General features: G+C 42.1%; 3 protein-coding genes across 4 annotated transcripts in view; all 3 read left to right on the top strand.

Annotated features, from left to right (window-relative positions):
- The first annotated feature begins 2,009 nt into the window (after window positions 1–2,009).
- On the top strand, window positions 2,010–5,266 carry LOC113162264 (tubulin beta-4B chain-like). Its single transcript, XM_026360317.1, has 5 exons — window positions 2,010–2,244; window positions 3,202–3,310; window positions 3,409–3,519; window positions 3,712–3,956; window positions 4,043–5,266. Exons 1-5 carry the CDS (start codon window positions 2,188–2,190, stop codon window positions 4,853–4,855), a joined length of 1,335 nt encoding a protein of 444 aa, XP_026216102.1. The 5' UTR covers window positions 2,010–2,187; the 3' UTR covers window positions 4,856–5,266.
- A 757-nt stretch (window positions 5,267–6,023) lies between these two features.
- On the top strand, window positions 6,024–15,138 carry si:dkey-76b14.2 (DENN domain-containing protein 1B). Of its 2 annotated transcripts, XM_026359826.1 has the most exons (23): window positions 6,024–6,214; window positions 6,632–6,696; window positions 7,235–7,278; window positions 7,591–7,640; window positions 7,736–7,855; window positions 7,953–8,022; window positions 8,121–8,201; window positions 8,294–8,359; window positions 9,114–9,167; window positions 9,290–9,400; window positions 9,710–9,810; window positions 9,890–9,935; window positions 10,046–10,147; window positions 10,539–10,664; window positions 10,766–10,867; window positions 11,061–11,151; window positions 11,261–11,301; window positions 11,384–11,434; window positions 11,535–11,582; window positions 11,668–11,775; window positions 11,976–12,058; window positions 12,502–12,715; window positions 14,076–15,138. In XM_026359826.1, exons 1-23 carry the CDS (start codon window positions 6,198–6,200, stop codon window positions 15,069–15,071), a joined length of 2,787 nt encoding a protein of 928 aa, XP_026215611.1. In that variant the 5' UTR covers window positions 6,024–6,197; the 3' UTR covers window positions 15,072–15,138. The 2 variants fall into 2 exon arrangements, with proteins under 2 accessions (XP_026215611.1, XP_026215612.1); XM_026359827.1 differs by lacking the exon at window positions 8,294–8,359.
- An 8,660-nt stretch (window positions 15,139–23,798) lies between these two features.
- Window positions 23,799–26,440, top strand: part of LOC113162371 (complement C3-like) — a 30,478-nt gene continuing 27,836 nt past the window's right edge. The window contains exons 1-5 of the mRNA XM_026360456.1: window positions 23,799–23,929; window positions 24,633–24,828; window positions 24,943–25,105; window positions 25,308–25,402; window positions 25,656–25,744. Coding sequence (XP_026216241.1) covers window positions 23,853–23,929; window positions 24,633–24,828; window positions 24,943–25,105; window positions 25,308–25,402; window positions 25,656–25,744 — 620 coding nt within the window. The 5' untranslated portion in view covers window positions 23,799–23,852. The remainder of the gene's footprint in view (window positions 23,930–24,632; window positions 24,829–24,942; window positions 25,106–25,307; window positions 25,403–25,655; window positions 25,745–26,440) is intronic.

Genomic DNA, 26,440 nt, shown 5'->3' with positions numbered 1-26,440 from the left:
GTATAAGAAAGAGAGGAGACAAGGCAGATCGAGAAGAGTATAAGCGCAGAGAAGATGGAGAAAATAGAAGAGAAAGGAACAGAGCGCGAAGAGAAGAGAAGAACAAGAGCAAGAGAGACGAGCGAAGAGAAGAGGGAGCGACAGAGGAGAGAAGAGAAGAGAGAAAAGAGAGAGACGAGACGAGAAGATGAGACAAGAGAAGACGACGCGACTCGAAGATGAGAAAGAGAAGAGTAAGAGAAGACGAAGAGGAAGAGAGAAGAGAAGAAAATCAAGAGCAAGAGAAGAGAAGGAGAAGAACAAGAGAGAGACCAGAGAAGAGAACGATCGAGAACAGGAGAGAAGAGAAGAGAAGAGAAGAGAAGAGAAGAAAAGACGAAGAGAGGAAAGAGAAGCAAGACGGAAGAGAAGGGAAGAGAAGTAGAATGAGAAGAGGAGAGAAGAGCAATGAGGCGAGAAGAGGAACGAGAAGAGCGGAGACGCGGCGAGAAGGGAGAGAAGAGAAGAGAAGAGAGAAACGACAGAAGATATAGTAGACGAGGAGCGCGAAGATGAAAGAAGAGGAGCAGAAGAGAAGCGAAGGACGAGCGGAAAGAAGAGAAGGAACTGAGAAGAGAGCAAAAAACCCTATTAATCTGGGCTGGTTGTTTCCTCTCCTGTCGTTCCTTTTCCTGCATTATTCGAGTACTCTCCAGGACGTCTAGATCGCTTTTGGGGGAAACTAGAAAACTAACCAAAACACAATGCGTAAGAAAGAGGAGAGAAGAGAAGAGAAGCGGAGAAGATCAGAGACGAGCGACGGATGAGGATCCGAAGGAAGCGATCGAAGATCGAGAAGATCAAGAGAGACGAAGCAGAAGAGAAGAGCGACGAGTGGCGATCAGCATGAAGAGAAGAGATAGAGGAGGAAGAGAAGAGATACTGAGAAGCGAGAGAAGAGAATGATAGAGAAGCGAAGGAGAAGATACTGCTATGTACTTGAAGGAATAGCTACGCTAGAGGCGAACTAGAAGAGGAAGAGAAGAGAAGAGAAGAGAAGAGTAAGAGAGAGAAGACCGAATGCTGAAGAAGACACAGAGTTGACGAGACGAGGCATGATAGAATAAAGAGAAGTAGACAGAGTAAGTAGAGAGATAAGAGAAGAGAATCGAAGAGAAGGTCTGCGCGCAGTATGATCTGCGCTACCTCTAAGGTAATGATACAGATAAGGGACAGAGACAGCGCGGAGTAAGAGAAGAGAAGGAAGGGTACAATACGAAGAGGAACGGAAGAGCAGAAGAATGAGCGAAGCGAAGGTCAGACGACAGAAGAGAGCTAGATGTAATATATCTCATCGAAGAGAAGAGAATCGAAGAGAGCGAAGCGATAGAGAAGAGGTATGAGAAGATTAGATAGCTATCAGAGCTAAGCTAAGGTAAGATACTCGACTAGACAAGAAGAGAAGAAGAGAGCATAGAAGAGAATAGACTATACTCACGAGATAAGATAAAGCTAATATATCTAAGATAAAGATAATAGACTAGATCATGAAGCTCAAGAGTAATCTAATTTAATATATATATATTCTACGAGCCTCGATTCTGCTGAATGCAGTCCGCTCTCCGTTTTCTCTATTACTTCTGCTGAGCTACCCAAATATAATGTCGCTACGATAAGTAGAAGAATATCATGAGAAGAAAATGACTAAAAGATATATTCATAATATAATCTACTCTTACTCTACTCATCTTCATATACTATACTATTCTGCTCTCCTATACTCTACCTTCTAATTTCCTCTCCTCTACTCAGCTATAATATAATAACTATAATCTCCTAGTTCATAAGCTATCTATACAGCCTATTAATCTAATAGACTCTAATCTAATTCTCTCTTCTATAATCTCCTCTCATATTACCTCTCCTCCGCTCTCCTCTCCTCTTCTCTCATCTCCTCCCGCTTTCCGGCCTTGCCCGGTTCCCCGTTGCCATGGAGATGACGTCATGCTGCAGCACCGGGAGGAACGGCGCAGGCGCGGACGGAGGGAAGGGCGAGACAGCTCCCAGCGCAGCCACAGCTCCTCCGCCATTCAGCCTGACTGTCGACTGAGCCGGGAGGGCCAGGACCGAACAGCGTCGTCACCTTCTTCCCGCTCCTCTGCAGCAGCAGCAGCTCTCTGTCATACTCCTCCACACGGCAGCGACAACATGCGTGAGATAGTGCACCTGCAGGCCGGCCAGTGCGGGAACCAGATTGGAGCAAAGGTACGAAGGCGCGCACACACACGCACACGCTCTCCGCGTCTCATCCGCCTCTTAGCAGTCGGTTTGCTCCACTGCGTTCAGGTTTATTCCCGCTGCTGCTGACGCGCGGGCCGATGAGAGGCCACGCTGTCCACAGGAAAGACTAAATAGGTCAACACAGAGGATTGGAAAGTGTTGTGTAAGACTGTGGCGAAGGCAGAAAACAGTAGCATCCTTTCGGATGGGCGGTGGCAGGCGGAGACGTCCCCGCTGCTGCTGCTGTCACAAGATGCGCTTCACACGTACGCGCACACAGCTCGTCTGTCCGCGCCTCTGTCCGCGCAATGTTGCTTGGACGCGACGGACCGGATTATTGTCCTTGTCAAAGGGTTTGACAGGAAGTTAAAGAGTGAACAGACAACAGGCATGTGCACGGACGTGTGTGTGTGTGTGTGTGTGTGTGTGTGTGTGAGAATGTGGCCAGAGGGGGGCGGAGAGGGGTGTGGCTCAGACACCGAATTCACTGGAACGCTGGTATAACGCATTAGATGATTATACCTGTTTAACTATACCTGAACATGGCATTGACCTTCTTCCAAAGGCAGATCTATTCATCATTTTAAGATATCTGTGAAACAGGCTCTCATGTTATTCTGGGGTTGCAACTAACAAGTGATTTCATTTTCAGTTTGTTGATTTATATTTTGGGAAACTGTGAAAAATGTCAAAGTTGATGCATTTAGTTAACAGTCCAAAATCCAACTGTATTCAAATTATAATGATGCATATAACAACGAATACAAACAGCAAATCCTCACATTTGAGAGACTGGGAGCAGGATAAAAGCAGCTATTATTATCCTGCATGTCACTATAGTGAATATCAATGGAAGCCGTTGATGTGACGTCTGTACATTAAAACATCAGTAGTTTGATTCAGACCTTTCTTAATCTCCCTCCCCCATTAACCTGTCTGCAGTTCTGGGAGGTGATCAGTGATGAGCATGGCATTGACCCAACAGGAACCTACCATGGAGACAGCGATCTCCAGCTGGACAGGATCAATGTCTACTATAATGAGGCTTCAGGTGAGGACGGGACACAGCTGCACACATAGTTCAGTGTGAGCCCAGTAGCCTTTTTGGTTTTAAATAAGAACCTGTTGACGCATGCATTTGGGTTTCAGGTGGGAAGTACGTGCCTAGGGCCATCCTAGTGGATCTGGAGCCAGGCACGATGGACTCTGTCCGCTCCGGTCCCTTCGGACAGATCTTCAGACCCGACAACTTTGTCTTTGGTATATATCATCAATCACACACACACACACACACCCACATGTTGTTTATTACACAAGGAGATAAAAAGTGATGACATTGATTAAATAACAAATTCAGACATTGTAATGGGAGAAATAAGGATAAAAATTATAAGGTTAAAAGACAAAAAACATGATTAAAATAATAAGCATAATTACCCGTAATTACTCCAGGCCAGAGTGGAGCAGGTAACAACTGGGCCAAAGGTCACTACACAGAAGGAGCTGAGCTGGTGGACTCGGTGCTGGATGTGGTGAGGAAGGAGGCTGAGAGCTGCGACTGCCTCCAGGGTTTCCAGCTCACACACTCCCTGGGCGGTGGTACCGGCTCTGGTATGGGAACTCTCCTCATCAGCAAGATCCGTGAGGAGTACCCCGATCGCATCATGAACACCTTCAGTGTGGTGCCGTCTCCTAAGGTGCAGTGATCCTATCACACGGTTTGATTGTTATTTTCCTTCTGTGGCATCTACATTTCCTGACTTTTAGTTTCTTCTGTCTCCAGGTGTCGGACACGGTGGTGGAGCCCTACAATGCCACCCTGTCTGTCCACCAGCTGGTCGAGAACACAGACGAGACCTACTGCATCGACAACGAGGCCCTGTATGACATCTGCTTCCGCACCCTTAAACTCACCACACCCACTTATGGAGACCTCAACCATCTGGTCTCAGCCACCATGAGCGGGGTGACAACTTGCCTGCGTTTCCCTGGCCAGCTAAACGCTGACCTCCGCAAGCTGGCCGTCAACATGGTTCCCTTCCCTCGCCTGCACTTTTTCATGCCTGGCTTCGCCCCGCTCACCAGCAGGGGCAGCCAGCAGTACAGAGCCCTCTCTGTGCCCGAACTCACTCAGCAAATGTTCGACGCCAAGAACATGATGGCTGCCTGCGACCCACGTCACGGTCGCTACCTGACTGTGGCTGCCGTGTTCCGTGGCCGCATGTCCATGAAAGAGGTGGATGAGCAGATGTTGAATGTGCAGAACAAGAACAGCAGCTACTTCGTCGAGTGGATCCCCAACAACGTCAAGACAGCCGTGTGCGACATTCCTCCTCGTGGCCTCAAGATGGCCGCCACCTTCATTGGCAACAGCACCGCCATCCAGGAGTTGTTCAAGCGCATCTCCGAGCAGTTCACCGCAATGTTCCGCCGCAAGGCCTTCCTCCACTGGTACACCGGCGAGGGCATGGATGAGATGGAGTTCACTGAGGCGGAGAGCAACATGAACGACTTGGTGTCCGAGTACCAGCAGTATCAGGATGCCACAGCTGAAGAGGGAGAGTTTGAGGAAGAGGGAGAGGAGGAGGTGGCCTAAGGCCGAAAGCACTCACATTTCTCCATCCAGCCATCCATCCACTTATTCTCTACTCTGCTCTCTGTCTCCGACTTTGTTTTACAGTGTGCCCCTTTCCCTGCTCTCTGATCCTTGTATTCCTCTGTTTGTTTTACTCTGCTTTTCCTCCTTCTCCTATTCACAGCCCCCTCTCCTCCACCCAGAGTAGGATTCACAACACTAAATTGACTCTCCCTCATCAGTGTTCCTGTACTGTAGAGGTAGCTAACACAAGTGTGCTTGTGGTATTTTGTCAGTAGTTTTCTGTTAATGTTGTCACCATCACTCAAACAGTTCCATTCCCAGGGATTCATTCAAACTAATGCAGATTTGATCACGTGTCTAATTTGGCATTGATTCATTGATTAAACAATAAAGTTGTTGGGAAAAGTATCCCTATGTGTTGGATGTTCTTGTGTGTGGTTTCAGTTTTAAAGATTTAAAAACGACGTGCAAACAAAACGAGCAGATCGTTGCACCTGATGAATGATTCCATGTGTCACAGTATGTAGCAAACCAAAATGGAGCCCCGAAGTGTCCACAGGGAGGCAGCATGAGCTCTGTTTGATTCAGAGGAGGATGTAGAAACCTTGCTGCCTCTTTTCAGTTTATGAAAACTCAGCAAATGGACAGCTATGATATAGCCTGTTTGTTTAGTAACATGCTAGACCCACAGGATGGACAGCATGGCTACCAGCTTCCTGTTTAAGCTATGTGTTATATATTGATGGAGTTCATCTTTCTACATACAGTAAAGTAAGCAATAAACACATGCTAATTAGTCGCCGTAATAACTCAAACCTCAAAAGCCTGTGCATTTCCTCTTTATAAAACAGATTAACAGAGAGCCACCAAGTGAAGAACAAAATCAAAAGTGAAGGAAAGAAGGGGCAGTTCTGAAGTCAGAAAGTGCCGATACATCGAAGTTGTGATTCTTTTTAATAGTTAAAAGCGACTTATTTCTTTGTATACATATGCATATATATATATATATATATATATATATATATATATGTGTATATATATATATATATATATATATATATATACACACACATATACAGAGTGAACATAAATACTAGAGGAGAGGTGGTCTTATAGAAGACGTCATACAGACACTGACACAACACGCATACTGACATAGATCAGGAAGTGTTCAGTCACGCCAGCGCAGATTGTGCAGACTGCTGCTACTGCAACTGTTGTGTGCTTTTGTTTTAATGTACTTTATCGTTAGATCAGAGAGATGACTGTTGTCTAAGACACCTGCTGAAGATCTCTGCCCTCCGGGACAAACACATGGGCACAGATCCATTGAGACAGCATGGGCTCACGACTGAAGTAAGTTAATCGTGTCATTTTTGTCGAACTTCCATCATCATCACTCTGCCTGTCAGTCTGTTCTTGTGGTTTTGTACTTCCTCTCACGACTGCACAGGAAGCTTCCTGAAGCAAATGTATTGCTCTGTATAAGTTGCCATACACTTCATAGCAGGCCTGTTCTCGTTCAAAACAGATCAAATGTTTAGTCGCACCATGGTCTTTCTGGAGATTTTACTGTCTGTCTAACACACACCAATCTTATCTTTATAATATTAGAGTGTTTTTATAGCTGCATGAGATTGTAACATTATAGATTTTGGAGAAATGTGTGTTTTTATGCGACATATTAAGCAGGTTCACTCGAATATCTCGGCATTAAAGTGGCCGTGTTTAAGCAGAGCCTCACGTCAGTGTTGTGATTCTCTTTCCGGGCAGACAAAACCCTGAGCAAACCTTCTACTGGTTCTTTGAAGCAACTTGCCCTGTAGCCCGAGACAAAGGTGAGGCCTCCATCTTTTATTTCCCAGTAGCACACGCCTGTCAGCTTGTATTTGTTTTTCTCACCAGCAGACTGATTTGTGAGTAGCGGAGAAGTTGATTAACGTTATTCTTCCTCCTCATTGTTCCTTTCCTGTCACTCTGTTCACCTTCTATCTGTCAGTTTCCTCCATGACACACTACACCAACCCGACTGTTCACCACCACTTGAAACTTACTTTAAACATAAAAAGAGGCATTAATTCGCGTATGTGGTACCAAATTGTAAAATGTAAGACTCCAGATATAAAGGTACCTCTGTTGAGATGAGGCTTCCTGTCATGTGATCGAACAAACCACACAGCCTGTCACATCACGCTTGAACCAGACAGTACTGTGACAGACTGAGCTGACTGGTGTGACCTGAAGGGCTTTAAAACACTTACACTTGGCAACACTAGCATCGCGTTTGTAGTGATTTGTTTCCCCACTAATTGCTTTATATTTCAGTCACTGATTGCCACTGACAGTCATTGATCTCCATTCATTGCACTGTTTCAGATCCTGATGTAGTGTTTCAGTTTCCAGAGGACTTCAGCGATGAGGTACACACTCGCACTCCCTCCCATCTTAAACACACAGTTTTTAAGATTTGTTGACATGGTGCACTGCTAGTAGTTAAGACTCGTAATGCTGACGGGTTGGTTCCCCACAACAAAAGAATGAACTACCCGGAGTTTCTCAATAACTTTGATCATTTGATTTGTTCTGAGATCTGTTAAAGACATCGTCTATTCATCATAATGAGTAATAAAGTGCTGTATTTTTGTGTGTAGTGTCACACTGTGACCAAGCACTACCTCGCAGAGTTACTAGGATGACACTTTTTCACGTTTCCTTTTACACCAACTTTCCAGGAGTCCTGTCAAACATTGCCCAGATTCTGCTTCCCATACGACATACAAAGGTGAGCAGAAACTCACTTGTTGCAGGTTACATGTCATACAAGCACACAAACAAAAATCCTCTTCACACATCTGCTTCTTACATTCATCAATTCAGAGCGTGGGATGGCATGGCCGTGCAGCACTTTACTTTTGTCCTGACTGACCTGGAGGGATGCCAGCGCTTTGGCTTCTGTCGTCTCACCAAAAGCACACATACATGCCTTTGCATACTCAGGTAGGTGTATGAGGGTGTGAGGGACTGGTTTTCAAAACAAACTGAACCAAGCCTTCATTACTGTAATGACAGTCATTTTAATGGACTTTAATTACAGTTATCTTCCATGGTTTGAAGTGTTCTACAAACTTCTGAACAACTTGGCTGATTACCTCACGAAGGGACAGGTGAGACTCTGCTGCTTGCGTGTAATCGTTCTGTTCTTCTTATTAGTCATAAATCCACATAGTGTCACTGACATAATGCCTCCCTGCCTTCTCAACAGACCAATGAGATGAAAACACTGCTGGCTGCGCTCTACAAGCAGCCCATACCACTGGCACCTGGATCTGTCACTCTGCAGATGGTAAATCTCTAAGTAACCAATGAGAACCAGGAGTCACACTTGACTTTGTGGCCGTTTTCTGTCAGTGTTAGTGTGTTGTGTTTTTTTCTGAGGGAGAGCAGCTATTGGTCAGCACAGAGGTGTCCCGTCCTGTTGGACACCCAGAGGGACAAGAGGGGGTGAGTCCCACTGGAGTTCATGTGGTCTGGAATGACGGCCAAGCAGAACCAGGCTAACCCTTGCTGGAAGACTTAAGCCGCCTGTGCTTGATGGCTAAACCTGATCTGTGTCGACTAAAATCTTGTCACTCCTAACACAATTGCTTGACACCTTACCACAATCGTTTGAACAGCGAGCGTGTGAACGTGTTTCTAATTGATATAGAAACAACCTTCGATTGTTGTGACACCACAGCAGGTGTTTTGTCCTATGAGAAATGTCTCCATGTCCCTTCAAGCTACAGCTGATGTGTTTGAGGAGTTTCATTCCAAAATAAGAAATTCCACGCTTTAAAGAAACAATTGGACAGTTTAAAGTTATTATTAAAATATTCTGAAACATGTCATCTTATGATTTCAGTCCTCACTGGTTTGGTGACACGTGTTATTCAGGGCTTTGAACTCTGGTTTGGCTTTTCAGTAACTTAATAGCTACTTAACTATTTAAATTCAGTGTGCAAATGGCAGACCATACCACTAACAAGAAGATACTTCTGCACCAGGCTGTGTTTACTCAGTTTGTAGAAAATTTGAAGCTTATAATTGGTGCTAAACATGGTGTTTGACCATTTGCATCTGAGAGCAGCACTGTTTTGGAATGACACCCTAAAGTCTGATGATGCTGAAGATACTAATCCTGTTAAAGGATACAGTATAGACGTCCATTATTCCCACAGTTTTCTCACTGACGTTTTGTTTCATACATTTTGATCAGGTTCCGTACTTTATTGCTCCAGACCCCAGAAGTCTCCCTTCCATCCCCGAAAATGTGAGTGTATGAGATTACATGTCCATTACTCATTGTTTATATCATACATCATACTAACCACATGCTTTTTTTCTGGTACGTGTGTGTGTGTGTGTGTGTGTGTGTGTGTCACGGCTTAACAGAGGAACTTGACGGAGCTGATCGTAGCAGTAGATGTGGGCAACTTGCTCCAGCTCTACGCCAGCATGCTGTTTGAGAGACGCATCCTCATCTTTGCCAGCAAACTCAGCAGTGTAAGGCTCACGGTTTGGTTCTAGATCCAGAAGCACGTTCATCCTCCAGATATGCACACTAACCAACAGCCATATTTCACGCAGCCAGCATCATCAGTGCTTACCATCAACAATCACCTAACCTCAGACGAGAAATAACTTTAGCTTCTACTGAAAGCAACGGTACACAAACCAAACTCGCTGCAACTGGAATAGTGCTGGTTGGAGGTCACATGCTGGTCACCATGGCAGCATAGCAGACCACACAAGCACACTTGCCCTGTGTGTTGTCATTGTGTAAAACTGACCTCCATTTTGTGTCGTGTGTAGCTGACAGCTTGTGTGCATGCGCTCAGTGCCGTGTTATACCCCATGTACTGGCAACACATCTTCATACCAGTCCTGCCACCCCACCTACTGGACTACTGCTGGTAAGAAGTCCGCCTATCTAGCTGGCTCACTATTCTGATTGCACTGACATTAGAGTTACACTTTTTTATTTGGTTACAGTGCACCTATGCCTTACCTAATAGGGGTCCACACCAGTCTATCTGAGGTAAACAGCTGACTAACATTACTTCAGCCATTCAGATAATAATAAACGTATACATATAGCTGCCGACATGAGCCCTGATCAAACTGTGTCTCTGTGTGTCTTTTCCACAGAAGGTGAGGAGTCGTGGGCTGGAGGAAGTTGTGATTCTGAATGTGGATACAAACACACTGGAAACCCCCTTTGATGACCTAAAAAGGATACCGTCAGAAGTGGTAATAAATGCTCTGCGTGTGTGGTTGCATCCCACTCCCACGCTTTATCTTGTTTTTATAGTCAGGAAAGTGGGACTGGACTGCTGGCATGTAACACACAATCAAGTGAAACTATGAAAAAGTAGAATTAACTAGGAAGTAAAATTTACCAGTCATGCAATAACAAACAGCAGTGTCGTTTTAATTGGTTACTATGCAAATAAAATCAATTCACATTTTTTAGCAGCTTGAGGTTACAGACTTATCAGTGATGACCTCATTTTGATTTAGCTGTGTCCTCCGTGACTCTCTTCTGTCAACTAATGATCCAAGGGAAAAACTAAAAAACACATCTTGTGCCTCATGCTCACCTGACCTGACTGTTTAAATGAATTAATACATGTGTCCACAGATGTCCGAACTAAAGGTGTGCTTGAAGCGTCAGGCTGTGTCCCCAGGCTCTGGTGTCTCACGAGCCTTCCTGAAAGCTCAGGCTGTGCTGTTCGGAGGCTACAGGGACGCACTGCACAGTCAAAAGGTCAGTGACTCTTCTACAGAGTAAAAATAAAATGGCAACTTTGCAGTGATAATAATTATATTATTTATAGGTATAGTTATCTATAATTTCCTTTTCTGCAGGAGGGGGAAATATCATTCAACGAGGAGCTGTTTCTCGACCACAAGTCTTCCAGTATGAGGCAGTTTCTGAAGAGTGCTATTCACTTACAGTTCTTTAAACAGGTACGTACTGTGACTCGTGTCTTGCTGCCATCTGCTGGACAAATACTACAATGACAACGCTGTACAGAGGCTTGTTGTGCGCACCGATGTTTCAGGCGACTTCTGTCTTACTTAGTCCTCTACATGTTACTTTACGTATGTGGTCATTTTCATATGCAGATCAAATGATTAAAGGAAATATCTGTGTTTGTAGTTCATTGATGGTCGCCTGGATATTCTGAACAAAGGGCAGGAACCGGATGACCTCTTTGAAGAGGAGATCCTAAATTGTGAAACAACAGCAGGTGTGTACCTGAATATATGAGTGTGTACATATAAGTGTGATACAATACATTTTTTTCATCACTTGCATATCACTTATGATCTTTGTATGTTATTACTGTCTACTTGTAGCGAGAAGCAGATCTTATCAACAGTTAGTTGGTAATTTAAAGGTAAGTTCCTCTAGTCTTTATTTAAACAGTTGTTTCCATTTTGCCAAAAAGTGCAACACGGATGCATTTGTGCTTTTGACAGAAAGGGGGAGGAGCGCTCATCCTCAACATGAAATCTAAAGCAAACATGAAGGTGAGTACAGACCGAGGAGCTCTTGCTGGGATGAGGGCAGTTGGATTATGTCCACATTAGCGAACCAGTTCTCTTCTTAATCTGTTTTCATCTCTCCCAGGCCAAAGGTCTCGCCAAGACTGGTTTGAAAAACCTGCTGATGCAAAAGGTGGGCTCGTGTTTATGTGGGTACCTGCTTTTGTTGATATAAATCCTGCTGTGGTTTTAATTCTGTGTGTGTGTGTATATTGCAGGCCCACAATGTAGAACACAAGCTTCACAGAGGAGGATCTGTTTCACACCGCCGAGCCCAGTCTGACTGCCTGCAGAACCGCCTGCCAATCACACAACACTTCGGCATGGTGAGACCCCACCTTTAAACAGTCCTACATGCACCAAATGTCGATCTCCTATTAAAACTGAGACATCATCTGCATCCTGACCTAACTTGCTCTACTGGCTACCGCTTCATTTGTGTTGCTCCAACACTTCTGTCATCTTTGTTCGGGGCACGTTGCTCTGCTCTCCCTGTGCTTTGTTATTGTGCGTTGCCTCATGTCAGTCACGTCCCCGTCGCCCTATTCACAAAAACAGGGGTCCCAGAGACGAGGACAACATCAGAGACACTCGAGATACATGGGACGGGTGAGTTTTTGTGCAAAGTAACTACATTTACTCAACTACTGGGACTAAGTTTGGATGTGAGGTACTACCTATAGTGAAACACTGATGTACCACAAAAATAGAGCATTGATCTTAACATTTTTTTTATTTATTTTTGGCAAGTGAGCAAATTACAAAGAAATCTCACTTCCTTCCTCACACTGCCTCCCAGGTGCATGCTGGTCCTTAAACCTGAGGTGCCTGTAGGCTGCTGAATTCATACAAAATAAAGCAAAAACACATTTAGACAAAGAGAACACAATATATATAAGAAAATAATGAGAATAAAACATAAACTCAAAACTAAATCATTCAATCAATCCTCCAGTGTTGTGGAGACACACAGTGTATGTGTATCACCAAAAAGGAGCTACGGGCATTACTTATTTTCTTGTCTGTGTCATTATCTGCCTGTTTGTTATCAGAGCTGTGTCTTCACCTGCGACTGAGCCTGACTCCGAGTTCCAGAAGGATGAAGAAGAGGGGGAAGATTCACTGCTCTGTGACCCAGAAGAGATGGATCTGCTCGGGGAAATCTTCGACACACTCAGCTCCCGGAGCTCCCATGACCGTGGCCTGCTGTACGGCACACGCAGCCTTGATCTGTTTGGACCGGACAGCCATGACTATATCACAAAGGTAAGAAGAAGAAGTGACACATAATAGTAGTAGTATAGCATACAGTGCCTATAAAAAGTATTCACCTCCTGTTTCATCTTTAATTATAAATCAGTCATGGTCAAAAAAAAGTTGGCAGCTTTGACAAAGAAAATTCAGAAAAACACCTCATTAATGTCAAAGTGAGAACAGGTTTCTACAAAGTGATGTCAGTAAATAAAAATATATAAGGTAAAATCAGTGTTTGCATTAATATTCACCCCTTTAGGTCAGTATTTGGTAGAGGCACCTTTGGCTACAATCACAGCATGGAGTCTGAGTGGATAGGTCTCCGTTAGCCTTGCACATCTGGATACTGGAATTTTTTGCCATTTCTCTTTGCAAAATTGCTCAAGCTCTGTCAGGTTGCGTGGGGATCAGGTGTAAACAGCCCTTTTCAAGTCCTTCCACAAATTCTCTATTGAATTGAGTTCTGGGCTTTGACTCTGCCACTCCAGAACATTCACCTTGTTGTCTGTAAACCATTTCTGTGTAGCTGTTGCTGTATTTTTGGTGTCATTGTCTTGACTTTTTGTTTCGACAGTGGCTTTCTCGTTGCCACTCTCCCATAAAGCTTTAACTGGTGAAGAACACAGGCAACAGTTGTTGTATGTGCACTCTCTCCTATCTCAGTTGCTGAAGCTTGTACCTCCCTCAGAGTAATCATCAGTGTGTTAGTGGCCTCTCTCACTAGTCTCCTTCCTGCATTGTGTTGTGTTGTGATATACAAATAAGAACCTGAAGAGGGCGCTATGGTGGAAGGTGTGTGTTAAGGTGATGTTTTGTCTCTAGGTTAAGACGTAGTAAGTCAAGCGATGTCCAAGGAATTATTTTACTACAAAATACCACATAATGTCACTCAGATTTATACATGTGCCACATTCCTATCATTTCTTAAAGATGGTTTTCACTGAGCTCTGGGGGATGTTCAGTGCCTTGGAGATGATTTTGTATCCATCCCCTGACTTATGCTTTTCAATGACCTGTTCTCTGGGTTGTCGTGAGTGTTCTTCTGTCTTCATGGTGTAATGGTAGCCAGGAATACTGAATAACCTAGTGACTGGACCTTCCAGACACAAATGTCTTTATATTGCAATCCCTTGAGATGCATTCACTGCACTCAGGTGATCATCATTTCCCTAATTGTGAGACTACCAGCACCAAATATCTGGACATCTGTTGGATTAGGTCAGTCATTTTAAAGGAGTTCAATTTTAATGCAAACACTGATTTCACCTCAAATATTTTTATTTAATTGACACTGACATGAAAATTTGTTATAGGTTCTGTACACAACAAAGTGAACTGTGATTTTGTGTCTAACACTAGCTGTGCTTTCCAGCGTTTTCCAGCCAATCCCAGCCAGGAGAGTCTGTCTTTGTCCATCAGTGGCAGTGGCAGCCTGCACAGCTGGAACCTGGAGACCACAGAGGAGCTGTCAGACCTGACAGAGGACTCAGATTTTCTGTGCCTGGACACCAGCGTACCAGAGGAAGAGGGGACAGACAGTCTGCCTGCAGAGTGTGAAATGGGAGAACAAGAAAGGGGTCAGAGGGAGCACAAAGAGGAACAGGAACAAGTGAAGGTGGCAGTAAATGGGGACCAAGCAGAAGAAATAGTTGACGGAAATAACTTTAAGGAAGCAAAGTTAGAGGAAGAGAGAAAGAAAGATGATCAGGAAAAGAGAAAGAGTTTAGTAGAAGACCCAGTGATAGAAATTGCTGACACACAAGATGAAGGGTTGAAAGAAATGAGAGGAAATGAGAAATGTCAGAGTCAGGAAGTAAATGAAGGAACTGAATTACAAGAACATGAAGAGCAGCAAGTTGTAGCAGGAGTGAAAGAGGAGAAAGAGAACCTGGAGGAGGAAAACAAGGATGTGACGACATCTGTAAATGAACTTGTTAAACTGACTTCCCAACATCTTAACACTGTGGAGGAGCAGCACAGACAAGAGGACACACCCAATCCAGAGACCACAGCTTCTCCTGGTCCTCAGAGTCTCTCTGCTGACCCTGAGCCCCCACCAGAACAAAAGAATGAGGAAGCAGTAAAGAAAGTGGATGGTGAGGTGAGACAAACTCCCCCTAAAGTGCGATCAGCTGTAGCACGCTTCCAACCTCAAGCATCCAGCCAGGGCCTCCAGGTGAAGTCCAGGACCAAGGCCTTGACCGAGTCTGGGACACCTTGCAACAAGTTGTGGGTCCGGGAGAACGCACAGACTCACTCGACATGTGACTCAAATACATCAGAAGAGAACAGCAGCTCTGAGGCGCAGGACGAGATGAAGCGTCCTCTCATCAAAGTGTCAGAACTTAAGAAGAGATTTGAAGCTTAGAGCAGGAAGCTGGTGATGTCAGTTTCTCTTACGGTCAAGAAATCCCACGAAAAAAAAAACAATTAAATGAGAGTTTTTTTCAAGTGTTTTTCTGAATTTCCAGAGATGTCAAACTATTGTTACTAAAGATTTAAGGAGAAATGTTATTTATTTATTGTAAAATCCAAAAAAGTCAGCACATCGCACAAACTTGACTTAAAAAAAAAAAAAAAAACCTACAATCATGTCCCACAAACTATAGTGTTTGTGTTCTGTCATTTAAACTTGGTGTTTAATTTGGTGTTGTGGGATTTTTGACAATAAGAGAAACAGAAAATCGCCATGTTTATACCAGAGAGCACAAACCAGCTTTGCCATAATTTAGCAAACATCTTAACAGATTGGTGACTTACCACAAACTCAACTAGGCAGCGTAGCTAAAAAAAAAAAATACAGTCAAAGAATGTTGAGCATCTTCATATGACGCATGTGTTCTGCAAATCCACGCGTGTGAGCTTGAAATCCTGTGCATCAGCTACTTCTCAACAAAAATTGACAAGTGTAGTTTGTGTTATTACAGTTTTGGTGACTCTTCACACACAGTCTGAATAAATACCTTTGAGAAGCCAAATGTCTTGAACATCCCAGATTTTTCTCCTGTTACCTTCAATACTTCTCAATTAGACAAAAACAGAGAAGTTATATTTGGTGTACACATTTATTAACAGAACCTCTTGTGTCCCACATATACTGCTTTTTTTTTTTAATTTTCTGTGAAATTCAAACCTCTCACAGGTCAGCAAAAAAGTGCACCACTGTCATCAGTGTTTCATAAACATCCTTCAAAGTTCAGAAAGTTTTATAAAGATATAAAAATTGACAGAATACACAGCACAGTAAAAATAATTTAACCTCTGTACAAGTGGAGAATATGCTGCAGCTCATGTTCCTTATGTGGTTGACTAAAGGGAGTGACTAGTTAAGATAAGGGAATGAAAACAGTGAGCCAACCTTTAACACTGATTAAACTGAGTACTTCCTCCTTCCATGCAGTGACATAGGTGAGGGAACCGACAGTCTGATCAGTCTATTTGTTGTCACCGGTGCAGCACAGACAGTGTTCAGTGTCCCCAATGATTTCTGGTGGCAAACACAAAGCCAGCACTGAGTGATCCACTGTTTACACAGTGACAGAGAAGTGTAGGTATGCAGGGTCATCTGTGATCATATGAGGCGTTCCTCTTTGGGTAGTGGTAGATGCAGGCCAGCTTTTTCACATCCCGCTGCTCCCGTCTGTTTCCTCTCCTCTGCACTGGGCCTGTACGTTCCCTCCATCCTTCTTTTCTTCTTGATGACACACAGCAGCAGCAGCAGAGTCAAGCTGAGCAGGGACAACACGGTGGAGACGAGCGCTGACACTGACTGCTGTGTTAACCCCTCCATCGCCATGCTGATAGACACCTGGGGAGGGGACAACACACACATGCCACACTGTCACAGGGGTCAGTAACTGTATGACTCAACATTAAACTAAACTGATGATAACAGCCTCAGTAATGGTTTGGTCTGAAATCTTCAAATCATTTCCAGTGAGTGTACAAGAAGGGTTTAAGTCATTTGGGACAAAACTGTGATTTGTTTAGAGGCAGCCAGAACAACACTACAGCTAATTATACCATACAAAACAGCACACAGCTCCACGCTGATTAGATCATATGACTTCATATGACTTCAGCCTAAGACTAAGTCTTCAGTTTGAACTCACCTTCCTAAGGAATTCCAAGTTTCAGATCTGTAAGGTGTTTGTTCTTACATCTGGACGGACATTATTTACATGCAAAATGTGTAGCATCTGGAAGAAAAAAAGAGATAAACGGCCAAATCAGCAGTTGATTAAATGGTTCCCAGCACTGTCCAACATTTTATTTCAGTCAACATGCAAGTGTTCACATCTGCAATAGTTCCTAAACTAGTTTGATAACCAATCAAGACAAACAAACAAACAAAAACACCAAATATTTGCTGGTTGCATCCAGGATGTGCTGCTTTTCTATAGATTGACGTTCCTATGAAAGAGCATTATTTAAGTTTAACTTCCTGACATTTAATAGATAGCAGTGCTAGAGTTAAACGTATCTTTACACATGAAAGTCTTCACCATAACAAGCTGGGACGACCGTAGAAATCCTTTTCTAAATTAATTCAAACTTGTAACTTATAGGAGTGGGTTACAAGTAGATTTTAACTCGTCGAACAGACATGGGGATCTACGGGATAAGTCGTGTTGAGAAAGGTAAAAGGTACTGATAATAACTGAGGACGCAGAAGAATCAGGTGTTCATGTCTGTATTCATGTGACCTACTGGCCTTTATCCAGTTATTGTCCTCCTATGAACAACGTGTGTTGTCATTAACCAGGCTGAACATCTGAACTCCCCTAATCCTCAGTCCACTGACTGTGACTACACACCCACCATGGCTGTGTGCTCACGGAGGAATGTGACGGCTCCTGCTGCACCTGTCTAACCGGTGTGTGCTGCTGCTGCTGCTGCTGAGGAATGACAGGTGAGTCCGCGCACAGGTGGACTCTCGGAGCTCCTCTACACCGTTTCGGCGCGTTTGTTTCGCTCTAACGGGACAAATGTTCTCAGTTCAGTGTAAGTCAGTGTAAGTCAGCCTACCTGCCGGTCCCCTGCTGTGTTTATTCCTGGCGGACACTCCTGGAAAACATCAACACGACTGTCCGGGATCGACGTCACGCGGAACAGCTGAAAAACGCCTGCTCCCACGCTCACCTGGCTGTCCATATGCAAATGAGCTCGATCACCTGGTCCCTCTGCGCCAATCAGAAACGTCTGTGTGTGTGCGTCACGTGGATTGGTTGACGAAGGCTCGGGTTTAATAATTAGAGAGCAGGGAGCTGCTGTCGGTCGTTCGTCCGTCTTCTGGCTCTCTGACTAATCAGACACAGACGCTGCTGTGGCTGCAGGAGCTTATCAGAGAAAGACGAATGAATCATCGGGGAGCAGGAGTGAAGCTGCCACTGGGAAAAGGAAAGGAAAAGAGTTTAACGTGACACTTATATAATTAATGATTCTTCAGGTTACAACCAGACACTGTGTCACTTCATTAACAGTTGTCTCCTCTCTCTCCATTAGCGCCACAGCTCAGCCTCGGGCCTTGATTTTCTCCTGAGATTTGTACAAAATCGTGCTGTCCTTGAAGAATGCCTTTCAAGAATGAAGGAGGATAATTTGAGTCATTTCTGTGTTTTGGATGGTTGCTGTTGAAGAACAACTGGTTACTACAGTCCATCTCACACAATGTAAAAGGGCTAGCTTCTAGCCTTAGCATAACTTTTAGTGAGCTGTGTGCCAAAGAGGTTGGAGCTTTTAGTTTGGGAAAGGTCTGTTTTAGTGCTGTAATTGAAAGCGACATCATTATAAATAAGTTACTGCATCCATATGGGTGCCATAGTCACTTTCAGTAGCTTTAACGAGTTTTTGTGGCATGTTCTGTAAGCTAACACAACACCCACGTTGAAATGAAGTAGAGTTACAGCAACACAGCTAATGATGCAGCTAGGCTCTGTTGTGTGACCCCTGTACAATGTAAAGCTAATGCTAATCTAAATCCAAACACCTGTGCGCGTCTTGTTGTGGCTGTGTAACGATTTAATCACTGCTAATAGTAATTATAATGAATCAATATGCACCCACTACTGCTTCTAGTGGTGTTAGCGCTAATGCAGAACGTAATCTGACTGCACCATGGCTTTTGCTTGCTAGCTTGCTGGACCAATGAATGAATATACCTAGCATCACTGATTGCTTTTTAAAAGCGATTAATATAACCCAATACAGGTAATATACCTGTGTGTCTGTGTGTGTGTAAGGGGTGTCGGGAATTATAACATTTATGATTCATCTCTTTTTCAGATTGATGCAACTTTCATTGAGAGAATGGCCACTTGCCAGCCTATGGAGATCAAATTGCAGCAAGGCACTTTTGTTTGGAAAATCAAGACCAGCATGCAACTGAACAGAAAAAAAAATTTTCTCTGCTGGAAAAACTGAAGAAAGAAATGGGCACCAGTAACAGTTAGGAAACATCTGACCGTGACGATCCTTGACCTTCAAAGCGTAAAATGCACAATATCAAAAACAAGAAATATGCTGAAAAGAAGACCCGAAGAGAGAAACTGGGGCTGATTGACAATAGTACACAAGTACAAAAGCGCAAGGGAGAAGCAACACGGACAACTGATGTACCTAAAGACACACTTTTTTCCCCAAAATGAAAATCCAAACATAGCAGTTTAAGACATTCAGTTATGACATATTAGACTATGAAGAGGAAGCTGTGCTTGATGACGTTGTCACCATTGACAGACCTTACACAATCCTAAAAACGGGAGTGTTAACATTCTGTGTACACAGTTCCCAGACAATAAAGATGATGAATTAGAGGAGAATAGTATGGTAATGCTGAAAGAAACCAAGAAAGATTATTAGAAAATCACTGAAGAAAGTGAGCAAATTAACAAAACTATTGTTATTGTAGCAACAGATTTGGAGGAGCATGTTGTAGATGTATTCTCAGATTCTTCTGAAGTGTTGCTTGGTCCCTTCCTTGGTGAACCTATAGAAAACCAACTTGATGAAACTAGCCAGAGTCCCTTGTGCAGGATGAATAAGAGCCAATGAGTCAATTATCACATCTGTTACTGAACATCAAACAGCAGTCACTACTCAAAATAAAACAGTATGGCAGCTTTATATCCTACTGTATGCATCGTAATTAAACTCAAAGAATCTCCTGCATAAGTTCAAAGAGCCAGTACTACTCAATGATATGGAGTGAATGTGTTACGTGTTGATGTGTGTGACCAGTAGAGGGCTCCAGTCCTCATTGTCTAGGCAGACAGGGGTGCCAAAAAGTATATAAAGTATTCCCCCCCTTGGATTCTTTATTATTTTATTGACATAATAAATCAATAATTTTCAATAATGGCAACCATTACACCATGTAGACAGAAGAACCATCCCAACAACCCAGAGAACAGGTCATTGAAAAGCAGAAGTCATCTTACAAATCATCTCCAAGGTGCTGAACATCCCCCAGAGTTCAGTGATATCCATCATCAAGAAATGATAAGATAATAGCACGTCTAAATCTGCCTAAAACAGGCCGTCACATAAACTGAGTGACTGTGCCAGAATAAGACTAGTGAGATAGGCCACTAACACGGCGATGACTACTCTGAGGAAGTTACAAGCTTAAGCAACTGAGATAGGAGAGACTGTTCATGCAACTACTGTTGCTCGGGTTCTACACCAGTCAAAGCTTTATGGGAGAGTTGCAAGGAGAAAGAAGTAAATGTGTTTTTATGTTATTTAATTAGATGATTGTGATAAAATCTGATAAAAAATAATTGTGATAAAAATAATCAACTCAAGAGCTGATATAAGCAGCAGTTAATCAGGTCAAGTTGAATATATAGATTGATCGTCAGCAATCAAAATTTTATAGGGAGTGAACGTAAATGACTGTACATGATGTTTGACAGGCTGTCACTGGAAACATAAATTACAATGACTCAATAAAATAAGCAATTCATTGTGAAGGTAAAAATGTAGACTGAATACATTACGTTTGTATTTTAATAAAGTGCAAAAACATACATTTAGATGTAATACTTTTTATTTATTTGTTCTTTTAAATATTTTTTTTCCCTTTTCAATCTAAATTTCAGTATAACTGTGTTGATAGGTAACACATTTTAAAAAAGATTTTTTTAAAACAAAAAGAAAAAGTTAAAAATTAGTATGGAATTTTGCAGTTTTGTCTGATTATTATCTGATCTTCATATAAGTCATGTGAGGTGTCTAAAATAACACACACACACACACACACAAAAGAAATTGCTAATGTGAGCCATGCCTTGCCAAAAAGACCTTTTAGAGCAGGGGTGTCAAACTCAATTGCACAGGGGGCCAAAATCCAAAACACACTTTAGGTCGCGGGCCGAACAGGATAAATATTTATTGAACACACTAAAACTTTTAAAACTTAACTTTTTTTTTAACATAAACCTTAAAAAACTTATACTATTTTGCTCTCTACAGAAATATATCCTCTCTAAATTATGTATTATATATTAAGTTAGAAATTAAGTAAACATTAAAAGAACAAACATTAAAATTTCTTTAATCTTATGTCATTTTATATGAAAAATAAACTTAAATTGTAAATATCCCAAAAGACTTTGCTCTCTATATTTGTTGTGATGTTCTGTGTTGTGGAGATTCTCAGGATGGACTGCAGGTTCTCACCAGTGAGGCTGTTTTGTTAGTCTTCATCACTGAGAACAGCTTCTCACTAAGATTTGTTCTACGACATTTCTGGGACATTTCTGTGGGAATGGAGTGAATAAACTGTGCGGGTCCTGCAGTGTCCTACTTTACCTTCAGTCATTACACTGCAGCTCAATCAGCTCCATCTGAATCTGCACAGGTGCAGTTTCCACATAGACGGTAAATGTGTTGTGAAGCAACTCCAAATTATTTTCTTGTTCGTCAAAGTCACCAAAGCTCCGTGAACTCAGTTTATCAGCAAAGTGCGTATTTGCGAACACCGTTGTAACAATATGGTTCAACATTACTTGGCATCGTGAGGACCAGCTTCATAATAACTTGCAGCATCATAAACTAAACTTTATTAACGTGGAATGTGTTCAGCAAGGCAGCTGAAGCGCTGCATTATGGGATCTGTAGTTTATTGTGTTACCAGAGCTTCATATCGCCGGGCCATTCATAACAATAATATAGAAATGATCTCGCCGGGCCGGATGTGGCCCACGGGCCGTGAGTTTGACACATATGTTTTAGAGGATCTATGATCAAGAATTGATAATTTACATAAAGCTGGAAAGGGTTACAAAGTGGTTTAAAAGAAATTCATCAGTCTACAGTTTGGCAAACGATCTACAAATGGGGACACTTTGGGACTGTAGGTCACTCTACCAAGAAATGGGGGGTCAGTCAAAATGACCCTAAGAGCAAAAAACAAACAGTCATCAATGAGGGAAAGAAACAACCCCAGGTGAGAGGCAAAGATTTGAAGGCATCATTGAAAATGACTAACGTGTATTCATGAGTCTACAGTAGGTAAAACATTGAACATGCAGGGTTTCTATGGCAAGACACCACCAAGGAAGCTGCTGCTTAGTAAAATAACACTGATGCACTCCTGAGGTTTGTGGAAGAGCATATTAACACTCCACAGCAGTATTGGCAACATGTTTTTGGACTGATGAAATAAGATTTAACTATTTGGAAATGACCCACAACATTACATCTGGCATAAAAAGGTCTGCTGAAAATAATAGTACACAAACATTATATGTTTTCATGTTTTTATTCAACATAGCATGTAAATATTCACAGTGCAGGGTGGAAAAAGTATGTGAACCTTTGGACTTAATAACTGGTTGACCCGTCTTTGGCAGCAATAACCTCAACCAAACATTTCCTGTAGTTGCAGATCAGACCTGCAAAACGATCTGGAGTAATTTTGGACCACTCCTCTTCACAAAACTGTTTCAGTGTGTTGCTCTCTTAAGGTCATGCCACAGTATTTCAATCGAGTTGAGGTCAGGACTCTGACTGGGCCACTCCAGAAGGCGTATTCTGTTTAAGCTATTCTTTTGTTGAATTACTTGTATGCTTTGGATCATTGTCCTGTTGCATCACCCATCCTGTGTGGTTGCTGAGGTGTCCTTGGGCAATCCAACTGAATTTCCCCAAGGGGATCAATAAAGTATACATTATTATTATTATTCTGCTCTGTTTTCTGTTGCAGTCATCTTTGCAGGACAATCACGCCTAAGGAGATTAACAATAGTGCTGCAACAGTAATCCCAAAACTGGTGTGTGTTTTTAAAGGGCAGGACAGCTTTCAGCAACACATCCATCGGAACACATTTTATGACCAATTCATGCAAAACTCCACGTAATCCCAAAGGGTGTGCATACTTTTTCTTGCCACTGTATTTATGTAATGCATGCCTTTTTACATTCTACATAATGAGTGCCAAACTTAATTTCTGACATTCAACAAGTTGACAAGTAGGCCACTACTGAAGTTGTCCTTGTATTTTGTATTTCCCTATTTACCAGTTATATAGTATTTCAGTGTAACTAAGGCACCTTGGTGGCCTATAGCCTGTAATAATATAAAATATCTGTTAGATCTATTTTCTGGTATTCAGTAATAACAGTTAGTTCAGTGTTAAGTGTAGAAATCAGTCAAACATATACACCCTCATTGATTTTCTCATGTTTATTTTGTCCTGAGATAAAATTTAGCCAAATTATCGGTATGTCAACAGCTGCTGGGAAATCATGTAAGTAGTTCAGAGTTTACACGTGTGTAAATAATGGTCTGCACTTATATAGCACTTTTCTACCTAGCTGGTACTCAAAGCGCTTTACACTGCGTCTCATTCACCCATTCACACGCACACATTCACACACCGATAGCAGAGCTGCTACAGTATGCAGCTGACCTGACTCACCGGGGGCAACTTGGGTTTCAGTATCTTGCCCAAGGACACTTTAGGACGTGGCAGCCAGGAATCGAACCACCAATCCTGTGATTGGCAGTTAGTTGAGCCACAGCCACCCCTACTGAAAAGTTTGGGAAGAGAGACAGACAGTGAAGAGGAGGAGCTGGGAGAATAAAAAGAACAAGCTGCAGAGCAATCCTCTACAGTGGCAGGAAGACAGGATCAGGTAGAAGATGAGTAGGACTACTTTGTGGCTGCTGGCCTCTCTGGCTTTTGCCTTCCTGACTAGTCTGGCTGATGGAGCTCCACTGTAAGTAGACCTGTCTGATCTGCATCACTTTTTTGATATTCAAACAGGATATGAGCACTGTAATGTAGAATGCATCAGACAGCAAAACATTTCATCATGCATCAGTCATGAGGCATAATGAAATGTGTATTTAATTTTTTTTCCTAACCTGTTACTTATGACTGTCCTCTAATGGTTTCAAGTTAAAACAAGATTATGTTGATTTGATTAAAATAATTGAAAAGCTAAGAAAATTAGAGAATATACACAATTTATATTTATACTTTGTCATTTTATTTTTTAAAGATTCTCTCCGGGGTTGCACTAAATCATTTAAATTAAACTTAAAATTCTTGTTCCCACATTAAGAACATAAGAGATGGGGATTGTCAAGGACAGGATCAAGAGATTTGTACAAAAAAAAAAACAAATAAAAAGGATTAAAACTTAATTTCAAATTTCCTTGCTAACCACTGTGTTTTGATACAGTTAGGACAGACTGGATGACATGGCTAAAATCCTTCATCTCAGTAATTTTGTGTTGTAATATTACCAATTATTAAATCATATGTAAAAACAGGGACAACCTTCTATTGGCATTACAGTGTCTTTAGAGAGCATAAAACATGTACAATCAAAAAAATTGTCATAAAATCAGTACATTCTTAAAACAAGCACAGTGCCTACAGTGCATTCATTTTCAAATGTTCCTGTTGCTTTGCAGGCAGGTGATGTCTGCTCCTAACCTGCTGCGAGTAGGAACAGCAGAAAACATCTTTGTGGAGTGTCAAGACTGCACTGGAGCAGACATGAGGGTTGATATTAATGTGATGAACCATCCAACCAAAAACAAAAGGCTGGCAGCTACATCTGTGACTCTTAATGCTGCAAACAACTTTCAACAATTCGGACAAATAACGGTAACTCCAGTATTCTTATGTTCATGATACTGTTACTTGGAATTCATTAACTCCTCATGTAAACTGGTCCTGCTCCTCACACACTGATATTTTGTCTCATCATGTCTGTTTGAGGTCCCTGCAGCAGACTTCAATAAGGATCCCAACATGAAGCAGTTTGTCTACCTGCAAGCTCAGTTCCCTGACAAACTGCTGGAGAAGGTCGTCTTAGTGTCCTTCCAGTCTGGATACATCTTCATTCAGACAGACAAAACCATCTACACCCCCAGTAGTAAAGGTTGGTTCAGTGATCAAAAGCACACCTGTCTGTAAGAATGTCCACAAACTGTACAGTTAGTAAGAAACTAACCAGAAAATATCTCAGTTGTGATACAGTTCCCACTGTGAATTACAGTAAGTGCTTACTTTCTCAAATGTGAAATATAGTAATGGCACACAGTAATAATTAGTCACATTTCTTAGTATAGTTTCTCTTTCAGTTCGTTACAGGATATTTGCAGTGACCCCCCGCATGGAGCCTGTAGAGAGGGATGAGCAAACCCAAACTGATGCTTCTATTGCAATTGAGATTGTGGTATTGTATTTTATCTTTGACAGACACACAAAGAAATGTAATTATTTATTAGCATATCAGTGTAAAGATTAATTAATTGAACACATAAGGCTCAAGAGTTTTAATAAAACCCCTGTGTAAAGGAAGAATGGAGAGGATAGAATAGTTTTATTAGGACCTGATTAGACAAGACACAAACTGTAGACAAAGAGCTTGTTGAAAAGTCTTTGCTAGAGCGACTGAGTATTAATGGTTGTTCAATGTTTACTTCTAGACTCCTGACGGCATCGTTCTACCACTTGAACAAACCCCTTTGAAATCAGGGATCCACTATGGAGATTATGTACTTGGTGACATTGTCAGGTGAACAATACATTTTTATCTTATTTGCATCTGTGCTTCTATATTTTACCGTGAAATAAAGGAAGTTTTTCATGGCTAAAATTGGAGGCACTGTGTTTAAGATGGCTGTAATTCCTTAATGGTAAATGCTAAAACAATAATAATAATGATCTGAAAATAAAGCTGAAAGTCTACACTTCGATCCTACCTTGACTGTTTTACTTTAAAACTACTGTGGCTGTGTACTGAGATTTCAAACTGAGATTAGCATCAGGAATGACTCCTACAGACATGGACAAAATTGTTGGTACCCTTCTGATAAAGAAAAAAAAAGTCACAAAAGTCACTAAGATACGGTGGAACTTACTAAAGTAATAATAAATAAATAAAATACTAAAAGTTAACTCAGCTTTTCTTTTCTAGGGGTACCATCTGTCCAGGCCGGTTTCATTTGTTTGTTTTTTTAAAAATCTTCTTTTGAACCAATACTCAAAAGCAATGTCTGATTTTCATGACAACTTGCTCACTCACACTGCCAGCACTCCTGTCTTTTTGTCACAGTATCATGGATGCAAATAATATCATGAGTCTACCTGCTTGGTTATCAGGGAAAATGAAAAGTATATTTCTCAGATATACACAGCTGGCACCTCCTTATCCAAGGAGGCGATCGTGCACTGGCACGGGCATTTTTTGTAAGATATTGTGGCGGTGATT

The sequence above is a fragment of the Anabas testudineus genome, chromosome 1 (genome assembly GCF_900324465.2).
Source record: "Anabas testudineus chromosome 1, fAnaTes1.2, whole genome shotgun sequence".
NCBI lineage: Eukaryota > Metazoa > Chordata > Actinopteri > Anabantiformes > Anabantidae > Anabas > Anabas testudineus.
The sequence above is the reverse complement of the archived record's forward strand: the minus strand, read 5'-3'. Positions and strand labels throughout refer to the sequence as shown.